Source organism: Ceratotherium simum, chromosome 18 (genome assembly GCF_057802395.1).
Source record: "Ceratotherium simum simum isolate JZ-2026a chromosome 18, ASM5780239v1, whole genome shotgun sequence".
NCBI classification, from domain to species: Eukaryota; Metazoa; Chordata; class Mammalia; order Perissodactyla; family Rhinocerotidae; genus Ceratotherium; species Ceratotherium simum.
In genome coordinates this window covers 56,763,308-56,777,489 of record NC_141917.1, presented here as the reverse complement: position 1 = coordinate 56,777,489, position 14,182 = coordinate 56,763,308, and the positions used below count along the sequence as shown (strand labels likewise).

General features: G+C 61.5%; 1 protein-coding gene across 1 annotated transcript; it reads right to left on the bottom strand.

Moving 5' to 3' along the window:
- Positions 1 to 36: 36 nt before the first annotated feature.
- On the bottom strand, positions 37 to 1,893 carry JUND (JunD proto-oncogene, AP-1 transcription factor subunit). The gene has a single exon (XM_087443514.1). It carries the CDS (start codon positions 1,740 to 1,742, stop codon positions 693 to 695), a length of 1,050 nt encoding a protein of 349 aa, XP_087299640.1. The 5' UTR covers positions 1,743 to 1,893; the 3' UTR covers positions 37 to 692.
- Positions 1,894 to 14,182: the final 12,289 nt, after the last annotated feature.

Genomic DNA, 14,182 nt, shown 5'->3' with positions numbered 1-14,182 from the left:
GCCCCGGCCGGGGAAGGAGGAGGCGGAGAGCCGAGCTGGCGTAACGAGACTTTACTGAAAACAGAAAACCGGGCGAACGAAGGATTACAAACAGGAATGTGGACTCGTAGCAAAACAAAACAAAACAACAAAAAGGGCGGGAGGAGGGGTGTCGGAAGGACGGAAGCGGGGGCGCGAGAGCGAGGAAAGGGGAGGAGGGAGTTTTTTTTCTTCTTCCCATTTCTTTAAAAAACCAACACAAGAAAACACACACACACACATACAACCAACGTTTGTTCCCGAGTAGAAACATAAATAGGGCAGAATCGAACACTCTGTTCTTCTCTCTTCCAAAGGCCAAAAAAAAAAGTAAAAGAAAAGCAAATGCAGGGCTTGAGGCTGCGCCCCCTCGGAGCTCCCTTCGGCGGCGGTGTGTACAAAGGGGCGGCCGGGGCGCGCGGGTTTGTGCAACACCGGGTGGCCCCGCGCGGGGTACAGAGGAAGCGCGAGGGCGGTGGGGTCATGCGCTCGCCCCCCAGGAGCAGGGGGTCCAGCTTGTCGAGTCTGAGGCGCCCTCTCCGAGTCATGGGCACCCTCCGGGGGAGGGGGGGTCCCCGGGGCCGCGCCCTCTCCGAGTCCGGGGCGCCCACGCCCCCCTCCCATGCGAACCCGCCTCTCAGGGAGGGGGCCGCGCATGCGCCCCACGCGCGGGCTCAGTACGCGGGCACCTGGTGCTGGGGCAGCAGCTGGCAGCCGCTGTTGACGTGGCTGAGGACCTTCTGCTTGAGCTGCGCCACCTGCTCGCGCAGCAGGCTCGCCGTGGACGCCAGCTCCGTGTTCTGGCTCTTGAGCGTCTTCACTTTCTCCTCGAGGCGCGAGATGCGCTCCAACTTGCGCTTTCGGCACTTGGAGGCAGCGATGCGGTTGCGCAGCCGCTTGCGCTCCGCCTTAATGCGCTCCTGCGTGTCCATGTCGATGGGCGACAGCGGCGGGCTCTCGCCGAAGCTCGGCACATCGGGAACCGTCTGCGGCTCATCCTTGAGCGTGGCCAGGCGCGGCGGCCCCAGCGCGCCTGGGGGTGGAGGTGGTGGCGGGAAGGGCACGGGCTCGGCGGCAAAGGCGACTGTCGCAGCGCCCCCCGCACCCCCGGTGCCGCCCGCGTAGCTGCTCAGGTTCGCGTAGACCGGCGCCTCGGGCGTGGCCGCCGCCGGGGCCAGCTCGCCGGGAGGCGCGGCGCCCGCGGCCGTGCCCGAGGGTCCCCCAGCGGCGGCGGCGGCAGCGGAGGCCGCGCCCGCGCCCAGCTGGTTCTGCTTGTGCAAGTCCTCCAGGGCCTTGACGAAGCCCTCGGCGAACTCCTGCTCCTCGCTGGCTGCCACCTTGGGGTAAAGGAACTGCGTGCTCGTCGGCGTGGTGGTGACCAGCCCGTTAGACTGGATGATGAGGCGCTCAAGCTCTGGCGAGGCGAGCTTGAGCAGTCCCAGGTCGGGCGAGGCCAGCAGGCCGTCGGGGGGCGCCGCACCCGGGGTGCCGTCGGTGCGCAGGGGGGCCGGGGGCGGCGCGGCCGTTGGCTTGAGCGCCGCCGCCACCTGCTCGCTCAGGGTCAGCGTCAGCGCGTCCTTCTTCATCATGCTGCCGGCCGCCGCCGTCGGGGGCGCCCCGGGGAACAGGCGACCCGGGGACGCGAAGCTGCCACCGCCGCGACTGCCGCTGACGCCGCCGCCCAGGCCGCTCAGCGCCTCATCGCCGTAGAAGGGTGTTTCCATCCTCCGCCTCCCCCGCCGCGCCGGCCCGGGGGGGGAGGAGTGGCCGCTGCCGCCCGGGGGGCCCGCGCCCCCCCCCCGTTTGTTCAGCCCTGCGCCCGCCCCGGCCGCAGCCACTGCGCCCGGCCCTCCGCTGGCGGCGGCTCCTGCGCCGCACAGCCCGCGCGCCCTCTTATAGCCTCGGCCCGGCGCGATGAGCTCACTGCCCCCGCTCTCCATTGGGCGCGGGTGACGTCGCTCATTTGCATGGAGGGGCGGGGCCAAGCCACCGACGCCCCCTCTGGCTGCCGTTGCCCCGGTGACGCGCGGTAAACGGCACAACAGCGCGTGGCCTTGTGGGTTGACGTCATGGGGGCGGTCCGCGCACCCAGACCCGGTCACCCCCGCCCCGGGAGCGCTGTGTACGACCAATGCCCCCAGCGCCGCCTCCCGCCAAGGCACGTCCCGGGTGGCGTGATGGGCCCGGCCACCAGGCGCCCGCCCGCCCCGGGGCCCCGCCCCGCGTCCGCGCGTGGGGCCCCGGCGGGCGGGCGGCGGTGCCGGCCTCCGGGGACCGGAGGGGGATGGGACTCCGGATGGATAAATACCTGCCCTGCGCCTCCCGCCCCACGAGCCCACAGTGGTTCCCTGATCGCCTCTGCCCAGGCCTCCTGCGCGCCGGGGGCCGAGTGCCTGGGGGAGCTCTTCCCGGTGGTTCTCCGGGGTGTGGGCTGGGTCTGTCTCCACCTCACTCCCACCCAATCCCCGGTGATGTTTCCCCAGAAAGACGCGAGAGAGGAGAGGAGGGCTTCCAGAAGTTGCTGGAAGCGCTCTGATCCTGATACTTTAAACTGGAGGGGGTCTAAAGCGCGGAGTCGGAATTCCTGATTTTACAGACGGGAAACTGAGGCTCGTCGAAGTGAAGTGACCTGCCCGCAGGGGCCAGGGCTGTGACCATGTCTGAGCTCTTATCCACGCGGTAAAAGCCAGGCGTCCATGCCCCTGGACAGCCGCCTGTGTTTTAACTCTGCGTCTGCCAAGTTCTGCTGTGGGTCTCCCAGTGAGAGAGCTGACTCTAGGCCCCCACAGTTGCCCCCTAGCCCCCGGGCTGGGTTGGCAAGGAAAGAATCCCAGCTGATAATTATTACCTGCTTATTGCTATTATCATGACTGTCAGAGCTTAACGGGTAGCCTTAAAGGCTGGCGGGGGATGGGATATGAGGGAGGAGGGAGGGACCAACCTCCCCAACAGTCCCAGGGGATCCTTGGGACATCTGTGTCTGACCGCCAGCCCCTAAATACAACCCCTCCATGGCTCGCACCACACTCAGGATGGAGCCTACTCAGCCAGGTGGTGGAGGCCCCACACCCTCCTTCCCCTGACCTCTGGCCTTTTGCCTTCACTCTCCCTGAGCCTTGGCTTCCCAGCTCATTGTTGCCTCAGGGCCTATGCCCTCTGTCCGGTGCTCCCTTCCCCCAGTGCACATGTGTGTCCTCTGGCCTCTCCCACTCGCCTTATTCCCATTATATCCTTGGAACCATCCAGAATGATAGGGTGGCCGTAAGTCCCCAGAGGTCAGGGACCTTGTCTATCCCGAGCCTGCTGGGTCCCTGCTTCCTGCACAAGGCCTAGCATTCATTGGATGCTTGGTGTTAGAGGAGAATGCTGCCTGGCCAGGTTCCTGTGGCAGTCTGGCCTCAGTTTATCTAACTGGGCTATGGGCATGGGCACCCCGTCTTCTACCTCCCTTCCTCAAGTGGCCCAGCCCCTAGCTGGGCTTTGGAGCCAGAAGGCCTTGAGGGAGGCTGTCACATGAGCAAGAGGCCTGGCCTGGCAGGCAGAGGACCAGGGTGTGGGTGTGTGCCTGTGTGCTGGTGTGGATGTATGTGGATACACACGTGTGTGTGTATGAGTCCATCTGTGTGTCTCCAGGCACATGGGGCTCTGTGCCGTCCAGGCCTGTCCTCTCAGGGTCTTGCTTGGGCAAAGGAGCCCCTGGTGGGAAGGGATGCAGCCCCCAGCCTGTAGCCAACCCTGCCCTGGGAGCCCTGTCTGGGCCTATGCAGTGGGCTTAGATGGGAGGAGATGGGGCCATGCTCTCCCCAGACAGGAAGGTGAGTGGGCTGCCTAGGGAGGCTCCACCCTGACCTTTGGCCTGGACCTGGAGAGGTGGGTGAATGGTCTGGTGAACTGTGGGAGAGCCAGCCTGAGCTGAAAGACTGACTAGAAGACAGCCCTCAGGAAACAGAGGCACAGGGAGGCCGAAGCCTGTTACCTCTCTGAGTCTTAGTTTCCTCCTCATGAAAATGGAGCAAATAATCCTATCTAATTCATAGAGTATTGTGATTTTTATTGGATTTGAAGAAATAGTCAGAGGTCAATAAATGTTTTCTAGAGTTGTGTTACTTCATTATTTGGCCAAACTTAACTGCAGTTCTTTGCTCTGGAGTTCCCTCAGGCTCCATGAAAACTCCTACTCATCCTTCAAAACCCATTTCCAATGTTCCTTCCTCCAAGAAGCCTTCCTTAACCATGCCCCCGGGGCACTCCCCTAGACCCCTTCCACCCAGCTGAGCCCTGTCCACCATCTGTGCCTGGCTCTGTCTGCCCCAGACCAGGGAGGGCAAGGTCCTTGGGGCTGGGTGGGGAGGACCTATAGTGCCCTCTAATTGTGGGGAATTGCTTGGCAGACTCTACCAGGTCCTTTCCAAGGCCTGGCCCCTCAGGCTCTTCTGCTGTGCACTTGCTGTTCCCTCTGACCCAATGCCCTTCCTCACCCTCTCCTTCCTCCCAGCCAGGGAGCCCTCTGGGACACCCCAGTCCTGCCCCTCCCTTTGAACCAGCCCTGACCCCACAGAGCTGGGGCACTGTGTCCTGCTTTGTCCCCTGAGACTGGGGGCTCTGAATCCATCAACTAGTCCCGTGCAATGAACTAGGGATAACTCCCATCCATCCATTCCTTCCATGTACATTGATTGAGCACCCTCTGTGAGCCGAGTGATGCGGACACACATGAATGACACAAGCACCACATCCTCCCAGCACACAATCTGAAGGAGGATCCTGACAGGCACAGCTTCCAGGAGAATAAATGGTGCCCGCTCCATGCTGGGTGAAGTGGGGGATGTTTTAGAGTTGGGTAATCTGGGAGGTGCACCCCAGGAGGTTATGCTGAACGAAGAAGGAGTTGGAGGAAATCATGACATAATTTGAGGGCAGTGTCCCAGAAAGTGGGAACAGCAAGTGCAAAGGCCCTGGGGCAGAAACCAGATGGCCACATTGATGGAGGACAGAGAGGCAGGTGGGGCTGGATTGGGGGAGCCAGGGGAAGCCAGAGGGAGAGAAGGAAAGCAAAGGTGGCAGGACCTCCACCGAAACCCAGGTGGTATTGGTCCCAAGGGCAGTGGAATTGCAGGTGGGATTGAGGGAGGAGGCTGTAATAGGGGTCAGCCCGGAACACTGCATTTTCACCTTTATTCTCCCAACAGCTCCATGAGCAGGGGGACATTATCCCACTTCCCAGAACAGCTTCCAGAGAGTGTGTGTGACCTGCCTGGGGTCACACAGCCCATGCCTGGCAAGAACTCAGCCCCCTCAACTGCCCACCCTCCACCTGGGTTCCAGTCTCTGCTGCTCGGGCCTCTCCTCAGCGTAAAGAGATTGCTTTCTTGTTTAAAACAACCTGCAACTCCTTTTATGTTGAGTCTTTATTTGAAGATCCAGAGACCTACAATCTACTTGATAAAACGGGAAAGCCCCAAAGAAAGAATCAAGGAGTTAAGCAGGAAACAGAAGGGGTGAAGCGGCGGGGGGCCTCTCGCGGTGAGGCTTGCGGGGATGGTCGCCCGGCGCTCAGGACCCCGCGGGGCTGGGGGGCTTGTGGGGAACGTCCCCAGCGCTTACACAGCGCGGCGGGGACGCGGCTTGCGAGGACCGTCCCCGGTGGCGGGACACCGCGGGGCGGCCGGGGGAGGGGCGCGGGCCTCCGGCGGGGGGGCGCGTCTGGCTCTGGCGCATTCCTGAGGATCAGGTTACGGGCGCAGGCGGCGGCGGCCCCTCCCCTGCTGCCCGGCTTCCGCCCTCTCCTGGAGCGGGAAACGCAGTCACTTCCCCCGTCGCGCGCAGGTGTTCTTCCAGCCGCCCGGAGGGGCCCAGCGCTCTGCCCTGTGGGCCGGCACCGGGTCCTTCCAGGCTCAGCAGACCATTTCACAGACGAGGAAACTGACGCGCCGTCAGCCCCTTCAGCACTGATGGCGCCAGACTGACATCTGGCCGAGGCTGCTTTAGGACCGGTGGCCTGTGGACGGCTCCGAGGCTGTGGTGTCCCCAGTCTCCCGCAGGCCCGGAAGAGCCGCTCAGTCCAGTGTTTGTTGATTGACTGACCGTACAGAGTGAGCTCGGAAGGGCTCCCGCGCAAGGAAAAAACTTCTCCTACGGCCCTCCCCCACCCTCTAGGGCAGGCAGGACCCCTGCGCTCATCCAGCGTACATTTAATGTGCACTTGCTGGATACCCAGGCCCAAGTTAGGCCTTTTCAGAGGTGGGGGTTGGAGAACCAGAAGGTTTGGGGATCAGAGGGTGGTGAGTTCGAGTTCACTACATCAACTTTAGAAAATGATTTGTTGGGCAGGCCGGTGGCGCAAGTGGTTAAGTGTGTGTGCTCCCCTGCAGCAGCCGGGGGTTCCCCGGTTCGGATCCTGGGTGCACAACAACACACCACTTGGCAAGCCACGCTGTGGCAGCATCCCATACAAAGTGGAGGAAGATGGGCACGGATGTCAGCCCAGGGCCAGTCTTCCTCAGCAAAAAGAGGAGGATTGGCAGATGTTAGCTCAGGGCTGATCTTCCTCACAAAAAAAAAAAAAAAAAGAAATTGATTTGTTTTGGTTTTGCTTTGCTTTTGGCCACCTCAAGTACCATCATTCATCCATCCCCCACCCTCTACTGATCACCTGCTTTGCACCTGGCCCTGTGTGCTGGGGGAGGGTTTCCCTGATATCCCTCATCCCTTCTGAGCTGGTACTCTCACGGGGACGGGAAACAGCCATCACAATGAAGAAGCACGCCTTAGGGGCCAGCCCAGTGGCGTTGTGGTTAAGTTCGCCGGCTCTGCTTCGGATGCCTGGGGTACCTGGGTTTGGGTCCTGGGCCTGGACCTATGCACCGCTCATCAAGCCATGCTAAGGCGGCATCCCATATAGAAGAGCTACAACTCTACAACTATGATACACAACAATGCACTGGAGCTTTGGGGAGAAAAAGGAAAAAATGAGGAAGATTGGCAACAGAGGTTAGCCAAAAAAAAAAAAAAAAGACGGGGAGCCTCCCTTTAAAAAAAAAAAAAAGCACGCCTTAGGGCCATGTAACTCTTTTTCCTTTAAGTCGACCCCTTTTCTGTTTTTACTTCAGTAAATATATTTCAAAAGGGAACCTTCATGTTACCACCAGGAATAGAAAACCAGTTTCTCTTGCCATAAATAGAAGGAAAGAGAAAAACGATGAAATAAGAGCAAAACCTAGGCATTCCCTCCTCAGGGACACGCTGGCCTGGATCCCGAGTGTTCAAATGTCCAGCAAGCATGAAAGGCCGGGATGCCACGAGCCAAGAAGAGTGCAGCAGGGGCCACAGGGACCCACTGGGTGTTCCTGTACCCTAGGGCCCCGCACACGGTATGTGCTTCATCAGTGTGCCCAGCCTCCACGAGGATAGTACGTATTATGCGTGGGGTTTGCCAGCATCAGCCCGTTTCCTCTCTAGGCTCTGCAAAGTCCTGACCCATTTCAGGGGACAGAAGGAGGCTGTGGTGGCAGACAGCAGCCTCGTGGGGGTGGGACCCCATGGGGCCTCTGGGGCTGCTTCAGGTTGCTAAGGTGGAAGCTCCCACTTCCGCCTCCAGATCTTGGGGCTGTCCCCACCCACGGTCCTGTGGGCCGCTGACGTCCTTCCCTGGCTGCCCAGGGATTGGGGAGCAAGGGAATGTGTGACTCAATGAATATGTGAATAAATAATTAAATGAATGAGTGAATGCTGTAGTGGATGAGTGAATTAATGAATGAGGAGATGCATCCATGCTGCCAAGATGGGAAACCTCCTCTCCGCATTTTTCCTTAGAATCCCCACTGCAACACCGCAAGGAGGTACGCCTGTCCCCATCTTTCAGATGGACAAATTGAGGCTCTGAGCAGAGCCCGGCTCCAGCCTTCGGCGGGCAGATTGGAATCCAGATGCATCTCCGTACGACGGGGAGCCAGGGCTCGGGGGCCCGGGCTGGTGGCAGAGGAGAGCTGGAGCTGGGCCTCCGGCGGGCCTGCAGGGCCTTGTGGGCCGCAGGTCCCTGGTCGCCGCCGGCGGGAAGGCCCCGGGGCCCGAGGAGGAGCAGACGGAGGAGGAGCGAGGGAGGCAGCGGGGAGGAGGCGGCGGGGCCGCCGGGCTGGGGACAGCAGGCCGAGTCCGGGTCGGTTAGGAAGGAGCCCCAAGGAAAGAGCAGACTTGGGGGGCCCCCAGCACGTGGGGCGGGTAAACGCCGCCCTGGCCCCTCGGGCGTGGGGGCGGGGAGACCCCCTCCGCTCCTGAGGCCGCCCCGTTCCCCGCCCCGCCGCCTCCCCGGGAGGAAGGGGTGCGGCCGCGGGGGGGGCCCCCACTCTCACTTCCCCTGGGGCGGGGCCTCCCCGGAGCCGGGCCGGGCCAGGGGCGCCCGCCGCGCTGGGCCACCGCTCTAGGTTCTCTGGGCTTCCACGGTTCTCCTCCGAAACACGGGGAAGCGACCCGACCTGGCCACGGCGGTTGCTCGGCGAGAGGTCCCGCCCCGCGCCGCGCCGCAGGAGCCCCCCGGGGCGGGGGCCCGGCCGGACAGGACACGCCCAGCCCCGAGGGGTCAGGGCCGGGCGGACTCCGAGGGCGGCGGGAGGGCGTTCCCGGCGGAGGGAGCGGCGCGGGCGGGGGCCGGGCGCGCGTCCGCGTCGGTCCCCGGCCCGGCCCTCCTCGGGCGGGGGCGGAGACGCAGGGGCTCGTGGGCTCGCGCGGCCGCGCAGGAGTTAACGCGGCGAGGGGGTGGCGGAGGCGCGGGGGCCGGGGTGGGCTGCTCTGCCCTCCAGTTTCCCCGACGCCGCGCAAACACGGGGGGAAACTGAGGCACGGGGAGGGGCGTGGCCTAGCTGGGACTGAACCCGGGCCGCCGGGCTCCAGGGCCCCGCCCACATCCCACCCTTCGCTCTTGCCCGCGCCACGACAGCCCCCGGGGTCGCCCGGCTGAGACGAACTGGTTGTTTTGTGTTGTTGTCCCGTACGTAGACGAATCCCACAACCCGCCCGCAGGAGCGCCGGGCGGCCAGAGCTGTGTCCTGGCCAGTGCCACACCTACGTGGGCCTCAGTTTCCTCAACCGAACAATGGAGAGAGAGCTGACATTTGCTTCGGCTCGGCCTCCGGGGGTGGGGGTGGGGCAGGGAGAGGGGGTTCCCGCCCCGAGGGGCGGGCGCGAGAACCGAGAGCCCGGAGGTTTTGAGCGGGGACCCCTAGCGAGGGGGGATTCGAATCCCGGGCTGCTCCCCGCCCCCCGTCTCCCCCTTCCCTCCGCCCCTCCCCTCCACTTCTCCCTTCTCTTCCCCCGTCGCCTCTCCCTTCTCCCTCCCTTCCCCCCACTTGCCCCGCTAGGCTGGCCCGCGGGGCCGCTAATTAAATGCAGGGCTGGGGGAGGGGGGGGGGGGGGCGGCGCGGTTAACCCCTTCCCCGCCGGGCCCTGGAGGGCTGCCCCGAGCGGAGGAGGGAAAGTGTCTGCTGCCGAAGCCCCCGCCGCCCAGGACTTTAGGCCCTAGGACAAGCCCATTTGATGAATGGGTAGAACGAGGCCGAGGGGCCGGCGCCAAGGTTGTGGGCAAGGCCAGATTAATCAGGGCCTACCCATAGGAGGGCGGGAGAGAAAAGAGAGATTGTGACTTCAGGATAAAGAGAGGGTGAAAGGTAGAGGTGGAAGGAGAGAGAGCAGGAGAGGGAGGGAGCCAGGTCCACTGGGGCAAGACAGCCAGAGACCCAGAGAGAAAGGAGGCAAGAGGAGGCCAGATGGAGAGGGCAGGAGGCAACCTGGGGACAGACAGACAGGGAGACACGGGTAGAGAGACATGACCCTGGATTCACTGGGATCCACAGCCTAGGGCTGGGGACTGGAACCAGTCTTCAGTCTCCTTGGATGAAGAGAAGGTGACCCTATAAATCTCTACAATGAGGACAGAGTGACTGTGTCCCAGGGCAGGACAGCTGGGGCTGGTGGGGACACAGTGGCCCTGGGGGTGATCAGTGTGTGGGGTGATAGGGGACTCACAGGCCACCTCAGGAGCTGGAGGCCCCAACCCAGGGCAGGCTCCTGGCCTCCGCCTGGCTTGAGCACTGACCTGTCAGAGCCTTGTGGCCTGAACTGAGGGTCAAGCCTGCCAAGGGAGCTGTAGGTCACCCCAAGTCCCCACCTTGTCCTTGCAGCTCTGGGTCAGGGAGAGAGGACCTAGACACTGGCATTTCACTGCCTGCATCCTCCTTCCTTCAGCCACTGGCTACGGCCATTGTCCAGTTGGGTAAACGGAGGCTCTGAGAGGGGCGTGACAAGTGCTATGAAGAAACCTCATCAAGGAGGGGGGCCTAGAGGGTACAGAGGGTCCGTGACACCTGCAGACCAAGTGGGCGCTGTGAGGGTGCACCAGGGAATAGTATTCCTGAAAGCTGGAATAACATGTGCAAAGGCCCTGAGGTAGAAATGCATGGTGTGTTGGAGGAGCAACGAAGAGGAACCTCGGAGTGGGGTGAGGATAGGGGAGAAAAGGGGAAGGTAAGGCAGGGGGGGAATCACAGGGGCACCCAGGTCATCAGCAGCTGGGGTGGGAGTAGTTGGAGTCCTTGCCAGCCCAGGTGGAGCCTATGACTACCCTCCCTGCCTCAGTTTCCCCACCAGTGCCAATGTTCCAGAGGAGGCAGGGGAGGCTCAAGGGGCATAGGGGCTGCCCAGGGTCACAGGGACCCGTGTTCTGCCCTCTGCAAATGCCACCCTGGCCTCCCCACACCCTCTGTGGCTCCCTGCTTCAGCCCATCTCCCTGTCACTCTCTAGATCTGCCCACCCCTGCCATCCAGCCACCCAACCCTTGCCCATGATGTTTGCACACCTGCAGTGCCCCCCCACGGGACGTTCCCTGCCCCCTCCCAGACAGAGCCTGGGACCCTCGCTGGACCCTCACCACAGGCATGGCTCAGGAGACAGACGCTGAGAGGCATGGGGGAGGCGGGCATTGTGGTCCTTGAGCGCAGCCTGAGTCAAAACAGACGCCCCCTCTGCCCCAGCCTCCTGTGAGGAGGTGGCCATGACGCTGGCTGCAGTGACAGAGATGTGCCCGGAGGAGCATCCGGCAGGCCCACGTTGCCATGGTGATGGTGACTCAGAGGCAGAGGCAGGTAGCACATCTGGTACGGCCGCCCGCCCCTGCACTCAAGGCACCCTGCCCAACCCCCACTCCTAGCCTCCACTCCAGGGCATCTTCTGGGGTGGCCCCGGGGTGGCTGGATAGATGCCTCCTCCGACCCCCATCTGATCACCTGCTGGAAGGTGGGAGACAATGTTCTCATAGTACTGACCTGGTGCCAGGTCTTCCTTCCACTCACCCATCCATCCACCCCCCACCCATCTGTCCATCCCTCCATCCACTCAGCATTTATGGAACACCTACTGTGTGCCCGTGTTGTTCTCAACACAGGGCGGTGGCCCCCTGCCGTGCAGTCAGGGTATCAGAGAGGGGTCTGAGCTGGGAGGACATGGGTGAGGAGGAAGCCTCTGCAGCCCCTTGGGCCCGGGCCTGGAGATGCTGAGGCCCCTTCTCTCCCTCCTGCTCCCAGTCTCTCTCCTCTCTCTTCCTGCTTCTCTTTTAGTCTCTCTCTCTCTGTCTCTCCATCTCAGAGTACAGTCCAGCCCCTTCCCCATAACTGCCCAGGCCCTGCAGCTGCTGCCGACCATCCCCTTCCGTCTTTCTCAACCTGTTCCACTCCAGCCACACCAGTCCCCGTGCTTTTCCTCCAACACACCAGCTCATTCCCACCTCAGGGGCTTTGCACGTGCTGTTCTCCCTGCCTGGAAGACCTTTAGGGTCTTCGCCTAGCATTTATCTTGTTTAATTGTTGGTTTCCCTATTATCTGCCTCTATCCTCATCTGTAGAGTATGAAGACCTAAGAGAGGGCCTGTGGGTCCTTTGGTGGCCTGTCTGCCTGTCTGTGCCGTCACTTCCCCAACAATGACATGGGCAAATGGGCATGGTGGTCACAGTACCACCTCATGGTGCGGGGTGGGGGGATTAAGCGCTTAGAACTGTGCCTGGCACAGAGTAAACGCTCAACAAACACTTCCTTAGAAATAGTCCAATGTTCATGAGCTGATGAAAGATAAACAAAATGTGGTTCATCCACACAATGGAATACTACTCGGCCATAAAAAAAGAATGAAGCTCTGACACATGCTACAATGTGGATAAACCTCGAAAACCTCATGCTGAGTGAGAGAAGCCAGACACACAAGGACAAATAGTCTGTGACTCCATTGATATGAAATGTCCAGAACAGGCAAGTCCATAGAGACAGAAAGTAGATTAGTGGTTGCCAGAGGCTGGGGGAATGGGTATGGAGTTTCTTTCGGGTGATGGGAATGTTCTGGAACTAGGTAGAGGTGGTGGTTGCACAACATTGTGAAGGTACTAAATGCCACTGAATTGTTCCCTTCAAATGGTTAATTTTATGTTAGTGACTCTTACCTCAATAGTTTTTTTAAAGGATATTAGGTAAAAAAACAAAGAAACTGAATAAAGTATAGACTTTAGTTAATAACCGCCAGCTGGCTGCATCTCCAAGCTGCCCAGCACACACCTGCCCCGGAGTCTTTGCACCTGCTGATTCCTCTAGTCTCAGGTGACAGAGACATTGGATCTGACCCCAGCAGGCCAACCCAGAGTCTCCATTTGCTCCCTCCACCTTTTTCCGCCTACCAGAAAAGTCGAGGTGCTTGGTGGTTAGGACGGAGTGTGACTGGGAGACTGAGTGGCTGGGATGACATGCAGGACGTTTGGGTGCCTTGGCGGGGACAGTCTGCCCCCCTGGAGGTGGGAGAAGGACCTGCAACCTCTGTGGGGTCCCGGAGGAAGTGGGCGGGGGAAGCGATGGAATTCAGTCCAGCGGGGGGCCTGTCTGAGGGGCCTGCTTCCAGCCGCCTCAGGAACAGGAATGGCGAGAACCATTTAAGTCTTAAGGGAAACTGCTGAGTAATGAGGATGTCCCTGCACAGCGTCGCTGCGCCCGGCCTCCCGCTCCAGGAACCAAGACTTCTGGGGGTGGGGGAAAAGGCTGGGCCCTTCCAGAGGGTTCTGGGGAAACAGCGTCTGTGTCTCTCCATGGCGATGGGGAGGAGGGAGGCCACCCACTGCCCTCAACACGCACTTGGGCACTTGGGGACACCCCCAGCCCAGCTTGCCAGGGGAGGGGCGCAGCGTGGAGGGACAGGCCTCGGGGGTGCTTCCAGGGACGGTTTCCAAGGAACCGAGAAGGGAACGAGGGAGGAGAAGACATCCCGAGTGTTTTTAGGCGCTGAATGCAGCCTTGAACTATTTCCAAGGCCACTCCCGGGCGCGAGCCGGGTGACGATTTCGGTGCCCAGTTCCAGCAGAGGCGGGTGGGGTGAGTCACCGCGGGGTGGCCAGGCCAGGCTGGGAGGGGCTCCCAGGGCAGGAGCAGGGGCCTGCGAGGTGACCGTTCACCAGCCTGGGCCAGGCGTCTAGTCTGGCCTCCGGGGCACAGAGGACAGGGGCCTGGCCGCTGCCCACCACGCAGGCCAGGGGTGTGGCACCACCACCCAGGCCCCCCTGGACAACGAACCAATCATGCTGACCCTGTGGGTTTTGGAGGTGAAGGTCCTGGGTGAGGTTCCAGACACTCTGCAGGTGCTGGGTGAAGTGCCACTCTTAGATGTTTTCAAGCATGTATGGAGCACTTGCTGTATACCAGGCATCCTCCCAAGAACCCCTGTGAAGGGGAATCTGCTATTATCTCTGATAACCAGTGAGGAAACTGAGGCACAGTGGGGTTAAACTACCTTCTTTGCCACCTTCTTTGCCTGGAGCCCTGGCCCCTGTCCATCAGCTGAGGCTACAGTCAGGGGAGTGAACTTGAAAGGAGCCCACCTCGCCCGCTCCCTCCCCCACCCCACCCCAACTGCCTGCTGGTTCCTGAGTCTGCGCCTGACACACCTGAGCCAGCGCCTGACACACCTGAGCCAGAGAAGGTAACGGATGCTCCAAGTTCAAGGAGGCAGCAGAGGGAGGAGCTCTGAGTAGGCTCTGGAACTGTGTGACCTGGGGCATGTCGCTCACCCTCTCTGTGCCTGCATGTGAGAGCTGCTTGGCACACGCTCAGCTGTTGCTAGGATCACGCACGTGGGTCTGATGACCC

Excerpts from the sequence above, each read along its gene's own strand:
- JUND (XM_087443514.1), bottom strand. The coding sequence starts at position 1,742 with ATGGAAACACCCTTCTACGGCGATGAGGCGCTGAGCGGCCTGGGCGGC.